This window comes from Varroa jacobsoni, unplaced genomic scaffold (assembly GCF_002532875.2).
Source record: "Varroa jacobsoni isolate VJ856 unplaced genomic scaffold, vjacob_1.0 scaffold_993, whole genome shotgun sequence".
In the NCBI taxonomy this organism is placed as follows: Eukaryota; Metazoa; Arthropoda; class Arachnida; order Mesostigmata; family Varroidae; genus Varroa; species Varroa jacobsoni.
This window is the reverse complement of record NW_019213895.1, coordinates 1-20,408: the sequence shown is the minus strand read 5'-3', so window position 1 is coordinate 20,408 and position 20,408 is coordinate 1. Positions and strand designations below refer to the sequence as shown.

The 20,408-nt window shown below is 38.3% G+C and overlaps 1 protein-coding gene and 1 long non-coding RNA gene across 5 annotated transcripts; one reads left to right on the top strand and one right to left on the bottom strand.

Annotated features, from left to right (window-relative positions):
- Positions 1-298: 298 nt before the first annotated feature.
- On the bottom strand, positions 299-9,151 carry LOC111265614 (complex I assembly factor ACAD9, mitochondrial). Of its 2 annotated transcripts, none has more exons than XM_022842429.2 (3): positions 8,687-9,151; positions 3,203-4,659; positions 299-2,896 (listed from the first exon to the last, which is right to left on the bottom strand). In XM_022842429.2, exons 2-3 carry the CDS (start codon positions 4,645-4,647, stop codon positions 2,449-2,451), a joined length of 1,893 nt encoding a protein of 630 aa, XP_022698164.1. In that variant the 5' UTR covers positions 4,648-4,659; positions 8,687-9,151; the 3' UTR covers positions 299-2,448. The 2 variants fall into 2 exon arrangements, with proteins under 2 accessions (XP_022698164.1, XP_086826678.1); XM_086970552.1 differs by lacking the exon at positions 8,687-9,151 and adding an exon at positions 5,669-5,713.
- A 45-nt stretch (positions 9,152-9,196) lies between these two features.
- LOC111265615 (uncharacterized) lies at positions 9,197-20,365 on the top strand. 3 transcript variants are annotated; one of them, XR_015313110.1, is made up of 3 exons: positions 9,197-9,388; positions 13,264-13,342; positions 13,474-20,365. It is a non-coding gene; the product is annotated as an uncharacterized LOC111265615 (long non-coding RNA). The 3 variants fall into 3 exon arrangements; XR_002683546.1 differs by lacking the exon at positions 9,197-9,388 and adding an exon at positions 12,663-13,099; XR_002683545.1 differs by lacking the exon at positions 9,197-9,388 and having other exon boundaries at positions 12,663-13,342.
- The last annotated feature ends 43 nt before the right edge of the window (positions 20,366-20,408 follow it).

Genomic DNA, 20,408 nt, shown 5'->3' with positions numbered 1-20,408 from the left:
ATATAATAAACCCCTGCCACAGATTTTATTCAGCAGTTCTGGCATTACGCTGCATCCCTTCCTTGGCATACTTCTAACAAAATGTAAGCAATTAATTGGAGCAAAAGGTCCAACTCAGTTCTATATTGATTATCCCCATTAAGGTTACATTCTTTTCATTTACGCGTACCAATAACTAAGGCCTTTATTTTTCCTCAATCTCCAATAGAGATTATGTAGGTTTTATTCAATTTTTAAAGCATATATTTTATTGCATGAATATTTACTGTACCCACCAATAACATGACTGCGACAACGGTTATCGTAAACGGATGTCTTGAAATTTTATTATCCAGCAAAAACTTCTCGATAGTATTATTGAAATCGTTCCCTGAAGTAATATGATTATCTCCATTTATCAATTAACACTCACGTTAGCTATGTATGATCCGATTGTAAACTCCATTCGAGACTCCCTTAACGTTGCAATAAGTCACTCTTTCATCGACATACGACAGAAGTAATTCAATCAACCGCTCTAGTGCGTAAGACACAATTCCATAGTTTTATATTCGAAAAGCCAAAACTCCATAGGGATTCGTAAATTTACCCACCGGTGGAAGTCTGTAGGTTTTTACTGGTTTCACTAATACGTTGGTAAACACTTGCGTAAATTTCTTATTAGGATGGCACAAAACGCTCATTTGTATGCGTAATCGTAAGTAAGTTCTTAAATTAAATTTGGATCAATTGACTTACCGAAGTAAGCTGGGCCGGGCTTGAAAACTCAACAAAAAAACAAGCCTCATGATCCTTGCTTAAAAGCTTGTTAATTTTTGTAAAGTCTTTGTCCGGAATTGTAAATTCCATCGGTTTTTCTTGGTTGCTTACGTTTATTCAGAGCTTGATTTAGGTAATCTCGCTGTAGTAGCTGGCTTCAATGGGAAGACATTGTGCTATGCGTGCTAAATACCTACACAACTCCTTGCTAGATATCGTTAAAACGAATCTTGCTGAATTTTATTGTCTGCCCAGAACAGCTCTTCTTGAAGGCCGTTTATTTTTTACGTGTTCATAGAAATTGGGCATGTGGTTTGTCATGTTCTTTTACATTCCTGTTCATCGTTCACTTAAAATAGTGTACCTAAAAAAGCCGCTGTAACCTTGTACTTCCTTGAAAATGATCGCAAAAAAATTGGTTCCTTAGTCAAAGATACTTAAGCTTAAACTTTGTAAAGTAGCCTGCGTCTACTTCTCCACGCCGGCTAGTTGTAAAAATAAAAGGCAGGCAATAAAAGTGTCTTAGAAGAAGTAACATTCGGGTGACTTTTGTTAAGTCTTTGCAGCGTACGACTTGCAATCCTTCAGTGGCATGCCATATAAGCCACTAAGGCAAATATCACTATAATTCTCCTATTAGTTTATGGAAAAAATAATGCTACGTCGTCGAACCAATGCGCATCAGTCCCATGAACAATGCTCACACGCCAGTTTTAGACAATCGTTGTACCTCCGCACCACGAACACGACGAAGATAGTATTCTAGGAGACATCCTACTGAATGGCCTTAATCAGGCTTCAATGTTGGTACTCGCTTTACGCTCCTTTGTTATTTCGGCAACTTGTTTCACTTGCTTCGTGACTAGCAACAACGCCATTAACTAACTATGTGTGATAAACTACCAATGCATAAAAAAATGCAATACATCATTTAAATAGCATACTAAAATTCTTTATTCTGTGAGCCGTTCGAATAATCTAGAGACCAACACAACGTTAAGAGGAACGACTCAGAAATCTCATCTTTTGTGTTAGTATCCACACCGAGAGGCTTTCGCACGCATATAAAGATAATCTTCGTTTAAGCTCTGCAAAAGGCTAAAGGTTTGTTTGAACTTGATTCGGTTTGGCAAGTTTGTCGATCGCGACATCTTCTGCTAACGTACCAGAAAAGATCGCATGAGGGATGTTTATAGAACACTCAAAATAACAGAACGTTACGTTTCGTCGATAGAATTAGTTGTTTCAAATCTTAGTCCATTTATTAGACGCTGAATTTAATTTTCAATGGCAGTAACAGTCACTTCCTGGTAGTTTTGACAGGACATCATAGAGAATAAAAAGTTTAGGAGTACCGGGTAAATCTATGATACGAAACAATCCCAGATTTTTCTTACCTTTGATTTATTCTATATTATTCGGAATATATTTATCAGGGATAAACATAAAATTTAGATCGCATATTTACAGCAAGTCAAGTGTTATATGCTGAGTCTCAAATATTTATGTTGACTAAAATAGTTGTAATTCTTTTTCTAACTCATTTTCAAAGCTCTTAAGGGCCACTATTTTCCTTAATAAATCTCTTTCGAAATGTTTAACATCTGTATATTTCCAACACCCAAGGAATATAACGGGTTACCTATTCACTGTTTCGTTTTTCCATATAGCGAATAAACAGAGTAATAACTAGCTCCTGGCTAACGGGTGCAGCGCATCATATTGTCCCTTTTTGAACATGTGACCCGCGATCAATCGGTACCTTGCAAAATTATTGTCGGTATCGCCCTTAAGGGCTTCGGCAACATTTTGCTTTATTCGAAGCTGTGCGTCGTAGCAGAAGGCCTGTGCAAGCGCAGTATCCAGAGGGCTACTCTGAGCACGAAGTTGAAGTGTGCGACTCGCCCGGGCCAAGACGGCGGTCACCGCGTAGATATCTATAACGATGTCAGCAATTCTTTCAAGAAGCATTTGCTGTTCAATAACGTTTTTACCGTATTTTTGTAGGGACCATTCGACGAGATACTGCAGTCGCTTCGCGCAGTATTCCAGATTTTGGCCTTCATCAGCGAGTGTATGATGTACCGCATACCTCAAGCCGAGTGTTAATGCCGGACTGTCGATATGGTCACGGAATCTGAAACGCAAATAAGAGTTCGTCTTTAAATTTTTTGTAAAAGCATTATTCGACGTCAGCTGAAGTACCAGGGCTCGCTGATTAAGTTCCTCTATCTATAATATACGGGTGGGCGACAAACTCGCTGTGTATTGTATATTGATACTGCCATTTAATTATCGTATGTTAGGTTGGGTACAATTAGAGACGCATGAGAGATGAAGTTATTTAGCCAGATATTTCTATTGCCATTTCTTTATAATAGTAGGCTTTTTGTAAACTATAGAGTTGAAACTATCCAATTAATGTAAAGGCAAATGTCTATACCTGTCAACCAGCTTGTTAAAAGCGGCCTTTGGATTACCCACGGGATTACCCCAGATCTTCATCATTTGTTTGAGGTGGTCACTAGCATGTTGGATCCCTAACAGAGCAACAAGCATACGCAAGATTTCGTTGGTTCCTTCGAAGATCATCGTGATCCGGGCATCACGGAATCCGCGCTCAAAAGGCAGATGCTTTAAAAATCCAGAGCCGCCATGAATTTGAATAAACTCGGACGCGCATCTGAGAGCCGCTTCTGAAGCGAAGATTTTGACACATGCGGCTTCAAGCGGATAATCTGCGTCTTTCACATTATCGACAATTGCGGTTGTCATGTAAGCCATCGACTCCATGGCATAAATGTCCTGAGCAAGTTGTGCAAATTTTTTCTGAATCAATTCGAACTCAGAAATGTTCCTCTTAAACTGTTTCCGCTGAGTAGCGTACGCAATTGACTGATTCAAGCCAACTCTAGCGGCACCGGCTAGAGCACCGGCCATTCCAAAACGACCCGTATTTAGAATGTTTACAGCAACCTTGAATCCGTCTTCTTCGTTATGAAGTATGTTCTCAACAGGGACCATAACATTTTCGAAAAATACAGGTACAGTATTTGAAGCCTTAATACCAAGTTTTGACTCAGCTTTGCCGGTCGTGATGCCTCCGAAGCTCTTTTCGACAATAAACGCTGTCAGTTTAGTTTTGCCCAATTTTTCGGTGAGGGTGTCATTGCGAGCGAATACGGTCATAACATCGGCCCAAGCACCATTTGTAATGTATAGCTTCTGTCCATTGAGTATATAGTGTTTGCCATCCGGACTTAGACGCGCTGAGGTGGTGATCGAAGCAGCGTCCGATCCGCTATTTGGCTCTGTAAGAGCAAAAGATGCGATATATTCGCCCGAAGCAATTTTTGGTAGATATTTCTTCTTTTGCGCTTCGGTACCGTACATGATAATTCCTTTGATTCCAATGGAGTTGTGTGCCATCAGAGTCGTTGTCAGAGCACCATCCAGGCCTATAGCTTCATTTAATCGAACGTATTCTGTTGCTGTCAATCCCAAACCGCCGTAATCGGGGTCAACCTGCTGGCCGAAAAGTCCTAACTCACGCAATCCATTTATCACCTCATCGGGCACAATTTCGGTATTATCCAACTTAGCGGAGTCGACCTTTTCGGTCATGAATTTCAACACAGTGTCATGCATAGCAGTAATAGAATCCACTTGTTCTTCGTCAAGGATTTCAGGGAAGGTGAGAAACCGCTTATCAAAATTTCCTATGAAGAGTTCTTTAATGAATGGTTTACGCTCCACCGGACCAAGAGCGAGCTTCATTTTGGGATTATTATCTGAAGATATTGAACGAACGGTTGTCGAACTGGCCGGAAGAGAGGCCCGGGCGACCAAGGTCGCAAAAAGTGTGCGGCCTTTGTACGCATGCAACATGATTTTTAACCACTGAAAGAAAAGCAGAAACATGTTACAGATGTAGTCACTTATTAAGTAAGCCATAACTGTCATGGGTAAAACTCAATGAAAGAACGATATAGAACTACATAAAAAAATATATATATATTTCACTTAAGCAATGACCTCCATGCGATGTATTGATTAGTTACTCATAATAAATGAACTATTTTATTAAGCCTACTATCAACTTGTTCCATTCGATGCACTGAATTTCCAATAGGTATTTCTCTATACGAGACAATAAAACACACTCGTAGAAACTTTAATTTCGATTTGATTATGTTTGGTTACCATAAGAATCTGGACATATCCATCCGCTGCCCTTCACAAAGACTACTTAAACCATTTAATACTTTCCCGCTTATAGTCGTTAAACTCATAGGAGGGGCGCGGAAAATTATTTTCATTGCTACTCAAAGAGAACAGACATCGCCACTGGCACCGCCTTTTTTAGCCAGTCCTTTCTCATTCTTAAGATCGAATGTTACGGTCAAGTCTACGTAAAAAACTAACCATAATAATGCAAGTGTTTAACTTTCTATCCTGATGCAAACTATGTCGCTAAACCGATTATTTTTTATAACTGAAGAATAGTTAAACTGTCTGGCTCTTTAATCGTACTCGAGATATATATGAATACATATCTATCCCCTAACACCTTTGAGAAAGTGTCAACGACACCCAAACGACCAGCTTGGAATAATCGGACTTAAAAATAATAAAGATATTTTTAAGAAAAAAAAAAGATTTTTTTTTCTAATTTGCGCCAGTTACCTTGTTCTTTGTTGTATGCTACCATTAATATAATATCTTCCTTATTGAATTCGATGTTTTAGGATTTAGTTTGACATCTTTTATCCTTTGCACGATGTTGTCTACGGGCGGTATCTATAACTTATTCTGTGAGATCTTGAAACAACGTCCCCAATTGCTTCGATACTTTACGGCATTTGCTGCATGATGGTAATACAACTAGTATACAGCACTTATTACTTACTACGATCCTGTGCTCGTTTTGCTTCTCCATAGGAAATAACAAGTACAAACGTCTTTCCTGTATCGACGTCTTTCCTATAAACGACAAATATAATCATATTTGTCGATTCTTACATGAGGCGAAAGGGAACTCGTATTTACGTATACGGAAACGGTATGACCAGTGTCTATTTTTAATTATCATAAAAATTGTCACATACGTCATATGCCTATGCAGTCGCCAGTGTGATAACAGAGAAACACGCCCGTTTTTTATTGCTTACCGTCAAATTTGCATATTGAGAAAAATCAATTTCCTAGTATCCATTTGATGATCATCCGCTAGACGCTGCGTCCGCTGAAAGCTATTCAAATGCTGACGATGAACTTAACTTAAGCCCCTGAGGGAGACGAACTTACGAGATAAAGGCAGCGAAAACAGCACCCTGTATTAAGCTAGTTCGCTACTAATCGAGCTTGTCTGTAATAGTTGGCTGTCAACGCAGATATTCTTGCCGCATCTTCTGAATATAATCGTATCCGTCAATTCTTATCAGAGAAGCGACTTCATTTCGCCAATTAGGCTGACCTGTTGCTGTTTACCTTTCGACTGTGGCAATACGATAATTTGTCTTGGCACTCAGCCATGTGGCGGCAGAGAAATGCTTTTTTATCAGACGCATTCGTTTTTTCAATATTCTATGTATCCGATTGCTATTCTCAGATATTCTATGTTTTACGAAAACATTGTTAATTGCCGTATATGAGGATACTCGTACTTTTGATTTTAACTTTAATTATCCCAATTACCTGTGCCGTGTGACCGTGTATGTATGTATGTGTATATATATATATATATATATATATATATATATTCGGTTTAATAACATGAAAGGCTAACTCAAGAAACAGGAAAACAAACGACAAAGGAGCTTCAATCGCTGCTGCACTGTAATGATGAGAAGCATTCCAATAAGCCAAATTACTAATTATACCATATATATATATACAACATAACCAAATTAATAATCGTTAATACTAAATAGTAGCAGCAGGTTCAAAGAAATAGACTTCTGCCCCAGACTATCAAGAAAATGTTGTTCAGTTATATGCGATGCCATATAAACTTGATCAGCATTGGTCTGAACTATAAAGTTGTCATTACAGAAGCGGATAACTAAACGAAACACTTATGTACCCGTATTTCGGTAGTCAAAGAATTGGCTATCAGATTCATAAATAATGTTTTCTGTATAGTGCACGGAAATATCAATGGACAGATTTTCCAAGCAATAGATCAAAACGTTACCAGGTGGTTAGGGCCCAGTTAAACAAAGAGTATCTTCCTGGAACCGCCAAAAACAGAGTGTCATTCGATAACGTTAGCAAGCGACTTACGGGGCCTGTCTTTATTATCCTAGCAGCGAGCGCGTGATCTAAAAAATAATGGGCTCTAGAAGGCTTTATCTGTAGAACAGCCCTCGATATTCTGTTCTACTTTTGCTTCTAAGGCTACCAAACAAACATTTACTTATTATCGTTGGTATCAGTTTCAGTATTGCTATGGACGTATATATTTCATATTACTAAGGTGTCGCATTGTACTCTTTCCCTCATGAATTTACATAACAATTGGAAATTCACCATTTCATGTAAGTTTCAATAGTAGCCCAGGCCAATGGAGCTCATCCAACATAAGTTAAGGTAGGTTGTTTTGGGCTTTTCTAATCCGCTGTACATCATGGGTCGTTACTTTGAGAAGTTGATATTTTCCTAGTATTAATTTGCCTAGTGCTTGCGTGGCTTAGAAATTACGTGAAACACTGGCCGGGTATGTCTAGTTTCAATTTAAGTTATCTGTATAATTGTGATGCGTAAGTATGACATAACTATATACGGGGACGTCATAAACACTTAGAGAGATCGTTACATTAGAAGAACTGAGTCAAAGAATAGTAACTTATCGATTCTTGCGGTAGTCACTAACAAAGTGGTAATTCACAAGTTCTATCCAAGGACGCAAGTGATAGGACAACTGCAAGGAACCGACTAGTGTTACATTATAGTAATCCTGGCAGTTCATCAAACTGATAGCATAGGCACAACGAACCTCAACTGTGCTTCAACTCAAACAGATGTAATTTCGCTGTAGGTAAAAACTAAAAAAATAGCGGGATAAAATCTATTGCGAATGCTTCATGTAAAAACCTGTTCCTAAAAGTGACGCATCAGTACTTGAGCATGGACGTTCACGGCTGCTAAAAGTGGGTCAACAGCTGCATGTTCGGGCTATGCGTTCTATATTATTATTAATGGCACCACGTTTGGCACCTGCTTTTTACAAAAACTTACCACTCCAAATGATTAGTACTTTAGATAAATCAACTTTAAGCTGTTACAAATTCAACGCTAACGCACTCAATGAGAACTCGAAATTTTACACAAATCATACATAAAAATATGACGAAACATGAGTCTTTTGACTTAAATCAATTTGACGTAATTTAAATCAATAACGTTTTAAATTTCTACCATTAAGTATAACTAATTATCATTGTAGGCCTGCATTTGCTTTTAAAGTTATCTTAAAGATATTTTTTATTCATGTCATTTGTACTTGTTCTGGACTGATACCCGAACTGTGTGTCTATATATAAAACCGTAATGCATCGACTCCATTGATCCGACAGCAGATTTAGTGTAATAAAAACCTTTATTGAGGCACCTTTTAGAGCGTAATTGAGGTAAAAAAAAACTCTTTTGAAAACAATCAACAGCGACAACCATAGTAATACAGTCTCAATAATGATAAATGCTAGTAAACTTCTAATAAAACTTCGTTTCTTTTTTTTTTCTAGCTTAACCCCACTGATTTTCGACTGATCAAAAAGTTCTTTTGCTTAATAACAGTCCACGTGATTGGCTCTTGTATTGGTGAAGTTAAAACCATTTACGTACACACCTGTCCCATGTACGGGAAATTAATAAATGGTTATATAACCCCAGAAATTTATATTTTTTTGTCCGCTTTTAGACCTACCTCACAGCTTAAGGCACATTCGAGAGATTCCGCTAACCGGCACGTACACAATATAGACACACCTGCACATACATACGCAGTCACCTACTTTCGTTCTACATCCATGATTAGTTAGCAATAACTTAACGAGCTGATTTCAACTACACCTCCCTCCGACACGCACAGCCCAATGGGACCTTCTTAAGATGCAAAACATCGTGCGCAAAATCGTTCTTTTAGTGGCGCCCGGTACTAGCTACACTGCCATCGTACCGCTGTTCAACTGTTACTATGGGTCCTCCACCGGTACCTCTTTGAGCAGCCGAAAACAACGTGTTTGCAATACTGCCACCAGTAGCCACTCGATGACGCATTGCTGTAGACCTGTTATTGCGGCAGCAGCTGCTGCGGCTGGTCGTGTACAGAACAAATGCTCTTACGGCCCGTGCCTGTGGCGCAAAATAGCCGCCACACTCAGCAGGTGATTGAATTGACCATGCCGACAATAGCCAACACTGACCGGCACTTACCCGCCGGAACGGCGTATTTTTTCCTCAGTGCTGCCACTGCCGTTGCCACTACAGCGGCAGCCGAAGCAGTTACACCAGCACAAAATTGTGATCTTTGCTGGCTATGAACGAGAAATCATCGCACAGAGGTCGAACTTGTCGCATTCGATTTAGAAAGGGATGGATAAGAAAGAGCGAACAAAGTCGGCAAATTGTAAATATTAAACAACCGACTAGTAGAAGTGCACCCGTTTCATAGAAAGTAGTAGCTTAATTTGGTTATAAGGACTGCAGTTGCACTTTGTGTGTAGTTATGGAGCATTCTAAACAATTGCTGGTGGACTTATTGTAAATAGTCTGATCATGACGAATCCGATGTGTGGATAATTCAGATACAAACAACTTTTTAATGCAGTTACACTCATAGGGCAAAAGTACGAAGGACAATGCGTCATCCTTGCAACAGTATTCACCTAAGCAAAGCTTACTTCAACGAGGCAATATATTTTACGAAGAAGCCTTGGAAGCAAGCCATTTGGAAACTTGCATAGGACTTAGAATGTTTCTAATTGTATGAGGTTATTATCAACATGTTTACGTTCTTTTTTTCTTGAATATATCTCGAGTTTGCAAGTTTTTGGACTGCACATCAATTTATGATTTAAAACTAAAGTTGGTGCTTATAAAATGAAGCAAGAATTAGAGCGCCGATACGCTTTTATTAACACTTGATAAAGTGGCAACAATTTGGTCGTTCCATCGAACTGCAGTAAAATGTACTTTTTTTTGTTTAGTTTTTTGTTCGAGAACTCGAATATTATTTCTTGACCTAGTGGACGATTAGACAATCCCTGACCGCATCTATTTGGTACCATCGAATCGTGTAGACTACTCGGCAATCGCTTGCTTCAAAGCAGGATGAATAATTCGCTATTAAAGTGAAATCGAGTGTAAAAATTAAATAACTTTGAAGTGACAATTTTTGCCAACTTAAGAGTTACCCGCAGAACACTTCTATAGTCTAGTGATTGACACATGTTAGACCATGAATAAGATGAATGGATGCGGGTTTCAAAAGTGCTCACTTACGAGCTTCGTACAAAAGCTGTTTTCTTCGCAGTGAAACGAATCGCAGTGAAGGTCACCACAACAAGTTTACCTTACGCTCTAAGAATAACTTATCACCTAGCTAGATATTGATCGTGATCCATTCTTACTATCGCTAAACGCATTGTCCCTCCAATATGAAAAATTGATCAATTGAAGAGACGATTATTTAGAATAATGTAACGTTGCCTCTAATTGGAAACATACTTCCATTTCGACGTTTTACATTAATTTTTTGCACTATTATTGAAATTTTGCATGACTACAATTACGGCGTAACCAAACGCTGAATGAGCCTATGCAATGTAGTCTTCAAAAATGCTGATTTGTTGTTCTCGATTTTACTCACATTTGTAGTGCAATATATGTCGATGGCGGAGCAAAAATCAATAATCTCTGATTCCTTCAGCATACCTCGGTTGTTCACGCTCGTAAACTCTACGTAGTATAGGATGCCTATAATCATTATAACTGGTTTTCAAATAGTGTTTTATTATTACGTGCATCGTGACGGTGTGTTTTTAGGAAAAGGCTATTTAAAAAATGGAACATTGATTACCCGTGTATGTCGTGTAATGCTCTCAAAAATAATTCTACATTAATTTGAAATAGATACCTTTGTTTTGGAAGAACTTTAATGTACTTTATCTCCATAGGATGTGAACTTTTAATGTAGATGAATATCGACATAAATAGCCTAAAAATGACAGATGAGAGGGGTAATGCTTGCTTGCTTGCTTGCTTGCTTGAGACTTTGCTGAGGGAAACATCATTCTGAAGTGTTCTTTAATTTATTTATAACGTTGCTTGAGTACTTGCCTACGGGCATACTTAACTTATTTGCATGATCGTCAGGTAGGCTGTTCTCAATCGAAGTTTTTGTCGTACAACTTTATAATAAATATTTAATGAACCTGATCAAATATCGATCATTGACGATTACGGATTTTATTCGCCTAAAGATTTTTACGGAATACTTGAATCTCTTCAATTTTTTATTAACAGACGAGTACAGAAGAAGTACTGATAAATCTAGAGGGTTAAATACGAGAGCTCTAGATTTTATTCCGACGTGACCCTTATGGTCAGTGTGCCGCAGCATTTGGGTAACAACTGGTACCAGTGCCAACAGTCTGGTGTAGTATCCTTAAATTATACATGATCACAGACATGTTCGAACGTGCGGCATATTAGTTAAACACATGCCACGCTGTTTAATGTCATAAGTACATCCGCTGTTAGATTATTGCATCATATTCACAGCTTATTTGTATATACGTACTGTATTCAAGATACTATTAATCGCTCTATTGCAAGAAACATAACACATTAAATAGTTTGTGATGAAATCAGGTTCTCCCTCATGCTTGTACACACCTATCTTATTTCTTTTATTAGAAGCAGCCAACCAATATGTAGATTTTTCTAAACATGAATTACATCACTTTAATTCGCACAAATTTGGAGAGGTACCCCACATCCTTGGCTCGATCCAGTGTGCTTCCAGGCATGCCATCGGCACACCGGAAACGGTCAACGTTCACAGCTATCCTGCTAATGCTCATAAATCATAGCCCGAGGGCACAGATCCTAATCTCCATCTGATCTTATTACACTTGATTGCCGCGTCTGATTACTTTTCCATTCCTCATAGACTCTATTCCATGTGAATTGTTTCTTTCCCCGACTACTTTGGCACTCCGGATAGCGCTGTCTGAGTCAACGTCCAGCGATTCCATCCACCATACTATTTTCCAAGATCTCGACATGTGAGCTTATCGATTAGAGGTGAATTTTAGAGTTCATCAGCTTGGCGCACTTCGAAATTAATTTAACCAAGCAGGCATTAACGCTCGAAGAAACGGCTGCAGTTAAGGCTTGCACTGTGACAGGCACTGAGGATTACAGCGTCATTGATTCTCTGGTCCTCATAAAGTGCACAATGGCCACGTAAGAAAAACAGGTTCTGCTGTTTTTGTGCTGCGGCAATGCTTTATGGAAATGACGATTTCTCCATTTTGTTTACTAGTTACCTCTTTTCATCTTGTGGAAGCCGTCAATGAAAATGTCTCTCATGATGCTTGTGACCAATGATTTCATGTAAATGACCATAACCGCTTTTTCCCACTAAAAATCACGATTCTTCTTCATTGGGATATCTTGAATGCTCATTGAAATGGATAGTTGCATATAACCCAGTATAGCGATTATAGCGGAACCCTTTGATGCGCTCGATCCCATGTTTCAAGACATCAAGCAGACTTTTAGCTTGCGTGATAGACGAATTCTCCGCTGTGCGCTGGAAGTTCTTGATATACAGCAAATAAAGGCTGGAAGTGTAGGATCAATCAGGGTCATCCGGTCATGGGCATTTGAATACGGTGCCAAGCCTTGTTAAAACTACGAGCCATACAATTACAACACATCATGTCATAAAGCTGCGCAACAAGTTTTTTTTTTCATTCGGAATTTCGCTTCCACTCAATATGTATCACGCCTGGCCCCAACAATAGCGGAAAGTTTTAGAAACTTACTTTTGCATCCACATATCTAGTCTTAGGTAATCAAATGTTGTAAATCCATTCTCGGTTACACCTGCTCTCATTGTCGACGTCTTCTCACAACCAGTAGACAAAACCTATTTTCCTTTCTACGCATCTCAATATAGGCGGATCTAGGATACGTCGTATGTGATTTACTGCATGTATCAAAATATGCAGTAACGTCTTTTTTTTTTTCGAACGGTTTGCTGCCATAGTAGTTTATGTTACCAAAATCGATCCGGAAAAGTGAAGTGAAATAAAAACTGCATGTAAGGGTAAGTAAAGGTTTATAAGCTGAAATTTGATTAATGCAATTTTTGAAAATAACCGGTGTTACGGATGGAAAACAAAACTATTGTACTCGTATATTCGTCAAAGGCTCTATTATGTATCACAAATGTGCTCTCCATGTTCATTTTCATGAAAATGTCAATCAAAGATATCTTCATCGTAACCCCATCTTGTGTGATATGGTGGAGATGGAGCTTAATGGTCAACTAGTGATCTTGCGCAAAGAGGTGAGTTAACAAAACAACTGGGAAAATTATATACAAATGCTAGAAAAGTCTGTGTTTCAGGATAGCAAAACCAGTGCCTTCTATTTAGCGCCAGGTCAGGCAGGTCAAATATTATGATATGTGTATTACAGGGCCACGAGAAGTTTTTCCGCTTACCGTAATGTCAGGTCTCGAATAACCCGTGCACCTACTGACGACGGGTAAACGGACTTAATCGGACTTAAGCCTCTATAACTATCATGGTTTTGCGTGACTGTGGTATAAATAATTATTCATGGTAAATTCTAATCCGTGACTATGATGATCCGCAATGCAGTGCAAATATCGAAACCATTGTTGTGTCAGAACGAGGCCTTATTCCAGTAAAATCGTTAAGATCTCCTTCAAGAACAACCACGTAGAACACGTTGTTGCCAGCTGTGACATGTGATTCAACGAATCACGTTTGGCATATATACATATAAACACATATCTACTTAAGTAGCTTCCAGGTTGTACCCGGGGGCCACTTCAGGATATTTCCCCTAAATGAACATAGACGGCATGCTATAAAAAATATTGTTAAGTTTAATAGCATTAGACTTGAAAGCCAACGTTCCCCTGCTTGAGAAAAGAGAGTGAGCTAGATAGCGTCTGTTCCATATGGCATCACCTTCTTTTATGTAGAAAAAATATAAGTGTGTATGTCCATTGTATCCCATCTATAGAGACTCTAACGATATATGCGATTTTTAAGCTTAGGTTTGACTTCCGGAGGAAGCTTTACGATGAAAAAGACATGTCTAAAGAACATGAGGTTTACGGTAAATGCTACCAAAAACAACGGATTTAAACCATTGATATCTAGCACGCAAAGTTGTGATTGAATAAACCAAGTTGTAATTATAACTATGAAAATTGTAGATTGACGCACTTTGCCGCTATATCGTACTAGTATCTAACTATATTCTATAGACATTTCTCTAGAGTAGATAAATCGCGTACAAATCATCTTCAATTTTTGGCACTGCGCGTAAACAAATGATACGTAGGGAGCACTTCAGCGTTGCTTTATTTCACGCGTATCCCACTGATGTTTGCCAATAACGTGCTCTGCAATATGGGTTGATGGGCTCTTAGTTAAGCAATCAGGCCCAAAAAAACCCTTACTTCACAGTAAAATATGACATTTTTCCATTGTCACATTATACATATATATGTATATATATGTACTGTGGCAATAGACAAACGTCATATTCAACTGCGCAAAGCAAGCATTGAAAAAAAAATATTAAATGAGAAAAGAGATATTCTTCCATCTTTATTAACACACATGTACGAATGATAGGATCAGAACAAGGGCCTCTAGAGTTGGCGTCCAAAATTTTAGGCTGGACTGTCCAGCTCGTCAGCGCACATTTCCTGATGTGTGATTTACCCCTTGCCATGTATAATTGTAAAAAGTTAAGATTCGATAGAAACTAGTCGATTGAATACGTAAGGAATATGCGGAATATTAGAACGGACAGCACTATATTAGGGTATAGAATGCTGCAACTGTTGACGTCACATTTAATATAGATGTTGCAGGTAGTTTTGTTTCTTATGTAATAAATGATACTGCGCAAGCTTGTATACCCACAAAGGAGCAGGAAGTTTACCAAAACCAACTCACACTTAAATCTATAAAAAAGCTTTCATGAAATCTATACAATGGAAAAAGTCAATAGCGATATTTTTAGAAATCAATTTAACGCGGGTGCTTTAAAGGCCCTCACTGTAAGTCTAGGCGGCTGGCCCGCAGCATGAAAGCAAACATGTCCAAGCCTGGTCTTGAAGTTTAACTAGCTCACATATTTAAAAGGTTTAATAGCAGTCCAACACTTTACCGTTGCACTGTTACGAAGCTCGAAATGGACCCCGTAAAAAGAACTGGTCTTGGAAAGAAGAAAATTTGTTTTACAATATCTAGAATTTTGCTCGGTTATATAATATCATCTAGGAAAAAGGTGACTACTGTAGAACAGCAACAAATGAAAGCAGTTCTTACTGTGATCTTCAAGCGTCTCAAAGGACAAAATTCGTAATAGGTATCCTTGTGTGTAGGATCATTAGAGTGCACTACACCATAATATCTAAAGCTGAATCAAATTAAATTTGAATGTATATTACGGCATTTTCAATTAGCTTGGTAGCCAGTCGGTAACGCATTCCAGAGCTTGACAGAAGCGCGGATTTTATGATCGTTAGAGTGTAAATATTCTCCAAACATCTGAGATCGTTCTATCTCATCTGAAATCTGCTGATATGGAATCATCTTGTCTGAAACGATATAGCCACGTAGGGGAGATGTGCTTTCTAGTACGTAGTTGGACACTTTAGGCGATTTATTTAGGTTTTATATTTTCCATTAACGCGAATCGGATCGAATATTTTGTTTGACTTGCTATCGGCCACATTTTATAAATGGCTTTTTATCAATATTCGTTCACTAGGCCTTTAGATCGACTTCTGTTATAAATCAGCAAAACTAACTTTTCATCAAGAATAAGTGTTGTTTATTGTCGATATTTAGCAGACAAATATTTTCTACTTGATTAAAACAACCATTAGTTTCCTGTTAATGCTAGTTTACGCGTAATATTTTGCATTTACAACCGCTTATCCTAGAGACGCCCCATTCACGCCGCTGGTCGTCTTTAAAACTTTAGTTTCTAACTTCTTCCACAAAGGTCAAAAGCAACCTGCTGAAAATACATACGACTCAGCGCATGAAAACGACCCTAGTCCGTGTTAGCAGAGGCTTATCAGTCTCTCTAGACTATGGAAGTGTGTCATATGACGACTATATAATTTTAAATAGCCTGGAACTCACTGTTTAAGCAAAAGGAGATCGAGAGTAACATCAAATTATCCGAAACGTCGGTTCAACTGGTGTGTGTTTAGATGGCTCAATTATAAACAGAGCCCTACTTTTTGAAACATGCATTTTCTTTGGCAAAGTCTATTTTTGTCGTATATACTATTCCATTTTTTAAAGAATAAAGCATATAAATGAGTTGATGTAGGCCAAATCGGCAAATTTTTCTACAGGTTTACAGAGAAAACGTCTCATCCTGCCTTAAAAGCCCCTCTTTCATTTTCTGAATATATTAATAATAATTATGTAGCTAACAAACTGATAAAGTGAGTAAAGCGAACCTTTTGGAAGGCCTCAACTCGTATTCTTGAAGAACTATTTTAGTCATGATTTGGCAGCTACATGTCAAACAGAGATGTTTAATCCACAAATAAAAGGCTCTTGGTAAACGTTTTTATCTGAGGACAAATTTCCAAACTAGAAGCAATCAACATGATAAAAACCGTGTGCAATTTCCGAATAGCTGCGAAAACCCACGTCTAGCGAGCCACTCTATATGTAATCTTTGAAGAGCTATTTGTATTTGAAAAAGAAACAAAAATCGGAATTACGTTTTTTTTAAGTGAAACATTTCGAACTTTAAAGGTGATAGTTATTAAAATGAGCATCATGTTAAAACACCAGACTGTGGGCTCCAAGGAATACTTTGCTGTAAAGGACCAAAGCAAAGTGCTGCCGTTCTTTCTAACACAGAATTAAGTACAAAACTCGAATCTATAAACAATTAGTGAACGACTATAAAAAAAAGTACGCCAGGTCTTGTCTGAACAATCAAGGTTAAGGATACCGGACCAACAAATATTTTGAATCCTTATGAACAGATTATGAATAAGTCCTTAAGTGTCGCGTGTTTCTGTAACCTAATCTTCTCCGCTGCAATAACTGACTCGACGTAAAGTTAGGCAACAACACCAATCGCACTACCACTCCAGTCGAAGTTCTTTCGCAGCAAAACCAACGCTCAGGGTCTTCCCATCTGGGAATCAGCAAAGATTTTGCAATTAGAGTAATAGTAAAGGGAGGGCTATGCACTTTCTAAGTTGCCCCTAGTTGTCTCCTGCGAGATGGAACGTGTACGAAGTTCTTTATTTAAGGACAATTCTAATTATGTTAGAACGATTTGCAAGTTCATAGCGATCTTTAATGAGAAAGCATTACTGTGTTTAGATTATTCTCAATGTTACGGTCAACCGTTACGCTCAAATTAAGCGCTCAAAAAAATTAAGTTATGTTCGCCAATTTTGGCTATATTTGTACATGTGTGGTTTAAGAACGATTCTGAGACAAAGTTGGCTCGATTGTATAATAAGCTAAGGGCAGCTCTCATAAAGCCTAATTTTAGTAAGATCATTCGTAAATGTATTTTGCTAACGATATCTCTAAATATAATAGACCATATTATGTGAACTTATCTTGGTTTTGTTTGTTTAAATATTTTTTACGAGATAGATGCAGCCACCTATGTTTGATGATCTTACTACACCTGCGGACGTGTGCACTGAGCGATCTTCCAGGATGTTATTTAGCTTACTTAAGATGTCATTAATAAAGGTTTCTGTACTCTATCTGCGAAAAATTTTACATAAGTTATGTTCATATCTACGTTATGAACATCTCGCATATTCGCTGACCTATTGATTTTTATCTACCAAAAATATAATTTGAAGTAACGAAGAACACAAAGCAAATGGCTATTAACATATAAGGTCCTGTAGCAAACTGATTTAGTACAACTTTTAATAAATTATACTATTAAGCATGTAAATAAATAAAAGAGAAATAAAAGTAAAAGGTAAGAAAAATGTTACGAAAGCCTTGCAACGCTCAGACGAAGCTTGACGCAATGATCCCGAAGTAACTAAACTCGTTTTAGAAAAAAATTATCTCGTTTTTACTATACTATTGTATCCCATTTTTAAAGCCATTCCTGCTTACTTTGTTAATTAGTTAATACATATTATTGCATTAACTACAGTAATATACCTATATCTACATAAAATTATCTATGATATAACACGTTTTCTCTTCATACGTACAGTTGTTTCCACCTTTAACAGGTTTTTTGACATTCGAGATTATCCCCTCGTCTACCCCTCACATTTTCCTCAAACCTTCAAAATAAGTTCTATGCTCTACTCTGTACTGTAGGAGACCGATTAATAAGACAAAAGGTTTATTTATCTTCATTTGTATATATATATATACCTTCGGTTGGTGCCGTTTTCTGGACCTGCTTGTTTATTCTTCTTATTCCTCAGTTTTCTGTTGTTTTTTTCGTCTAATCGGACGGCAGCGACCCGGATAAATTATCGGTCGCAACATGCACGCCCTCTCACCTATCGTTTTGTAATGTACGTGTGATATCCACCTAATATGTTGTTCTTAATAGAATCATTACGGTTTCATTATTACGCTGTTTTGTTGCTGTTATTCGTTGTAGCGGCGCTGTTTTAGCGTGTGCTTAGACCAAGGTTAACCATCCTCGGTTCTGCTGCTGCTGCTGCTGTTGTTGTGGCCATTTCATCCACCCATCCGTTGATAGTGAGGTATAACGCGTACAAAACTAGCAAACAGACGATTCGCTTCGTTTTCTCACGCGCGTCGCACTTCAAATAACCATTATCATATACCACCGTTATGTGAACACTGTTGTCTACCATCAGACAGTGAAGCGCGCCATAGACCTCTGTTATATCGATACTATTTTTGTTGTTGCTGCTGCTGCTGATGTCGCTGATGTTCTTATCAGTATAATCTGTTTTCTGTGCGTGTCTATCTAACCATCACTGGTAGATAATTAGCGTTTATGGTTGGCAATCAAATCGTTGAAATCGAGTCGAAATGTCCCTTACGCGGGACAAGCTCACTAAACCACTGACGCGCCGCGTACACTCCATTGTGATGGCACACCGCGATCTATGCAGGAAATCGGCTCGCGCGACCAAGACGACTAGTTGTGCGCGACGCGATCTCGTCAACGAGACGGGCTACGGACCTTTACAACGATTGTGGGCCAATACAATACGCTGCTGCTGCTGATATTTCTGAGCCAAAATCTCGAGAGGGTAAGCTATGCAACCAAACAGATGTCCCAGGTTGCTCTGTGTCATTGTTCAATCTTCTGTCGCATAAATGAACACCAATCTGCTTGTCTCATCGTTGTCGCTGTTGTCGTAGCCGGAATCCCCAAACATACGACAGCACGTAGCGCAGCATCACGTCCATGCATATTATATGAAAGCGTTGTCCAAAATAAATAGATTGATGCATCTTTTTGGAGCTACGCGCCGATGACTGTGGACGTCATTGACTTAATCTTAGTGTCTCTTCGTACAGGCCTTTGGGTGGCGAGATTAGAAATCACACGGAAGCCCGCTTCGACATATACAAATTAGGAATCGTTGTTCTCCAATAGATCCGTCGTTATTTTTGCACTTTCATCAACTACCGCTCACGGTACTCTTGTGTTAATAATCGGATTAATAATGATAATAATAGATGTAAATCTCGTTCCGTTAGTCTCTTGCGCTCCATCTTGTTCTTTCGCACTCGCTCGTTCTCGTGAAATATGCGTTTCATTATATCTTTTCTTAGTTTTCTCCTCAGTCTTTTTGGCTTAAATAAGGTTTAAGTGAATTGTGTTTAGCTCTGTTCACTTATCAGCGTTGATGTGGTACTACCGTATGTTGACGTGAATATTATATTACCAATTTACGAGCGCTGTCGCCTGTCGATTCATCTGTGTAGTAGTGTTCTCCTTTAGTTCATAGTGCCTGTGACATTTTTTTGTTGTTCAATACGGTGATATAGGTGTTTGCTATTAATGATAATGGCAAATTATTCAGATGGTGTTGTTGTCAGCCACTGTTGTTGTTCCATAGCATATAGCTAACCCCTTATACTCGGTTACAATATGCGTTTGCTGTTTTTCATCTATTGTTGTTATTTATTGTGATAAACGGCAATACGGCTGTTGTTTTTTTTTATGGTATCGTCGCAATTACCGCTATTTGTATTTATTTATTATTCTCATTCTAGATATGATTCTTACACTCTCACTTAAAAAGGGGGTTTTACGCAGTAAAATATCGGATTGCGAAAGCTGGCAATTGCGCCAAAACGATTTCAATCACTCTTTTTATTAAAATTAGTTATAGTAATAATATA

What these genes read in the sequence shown, in the direction of transcription:
- LOC111265614 (XM_086970552.1), bottom strand. Translation starts at nt 5,698, where the DNA reads ATGGAGAAGCAAAACGAGCACAGGATCGTA. An exon ending in AAAACGAGCACAGGATCGTA is followed by an intron (nt 4,660 to 5,668) that starts GTAAGTAATAAG and finishes CTTTTCTTTCAG; the next exon opens with TGGTTAAAAATCATGTTGCA. An exon ending in TTTAACAAGCTGGTTGACAG is followed by an intron (nt 2,897 to 3,202) that starts GTATAGACATTT and finishes TTTGCGTTTCAG; the next exon opens with ATTCCGTGACCATATCGACA.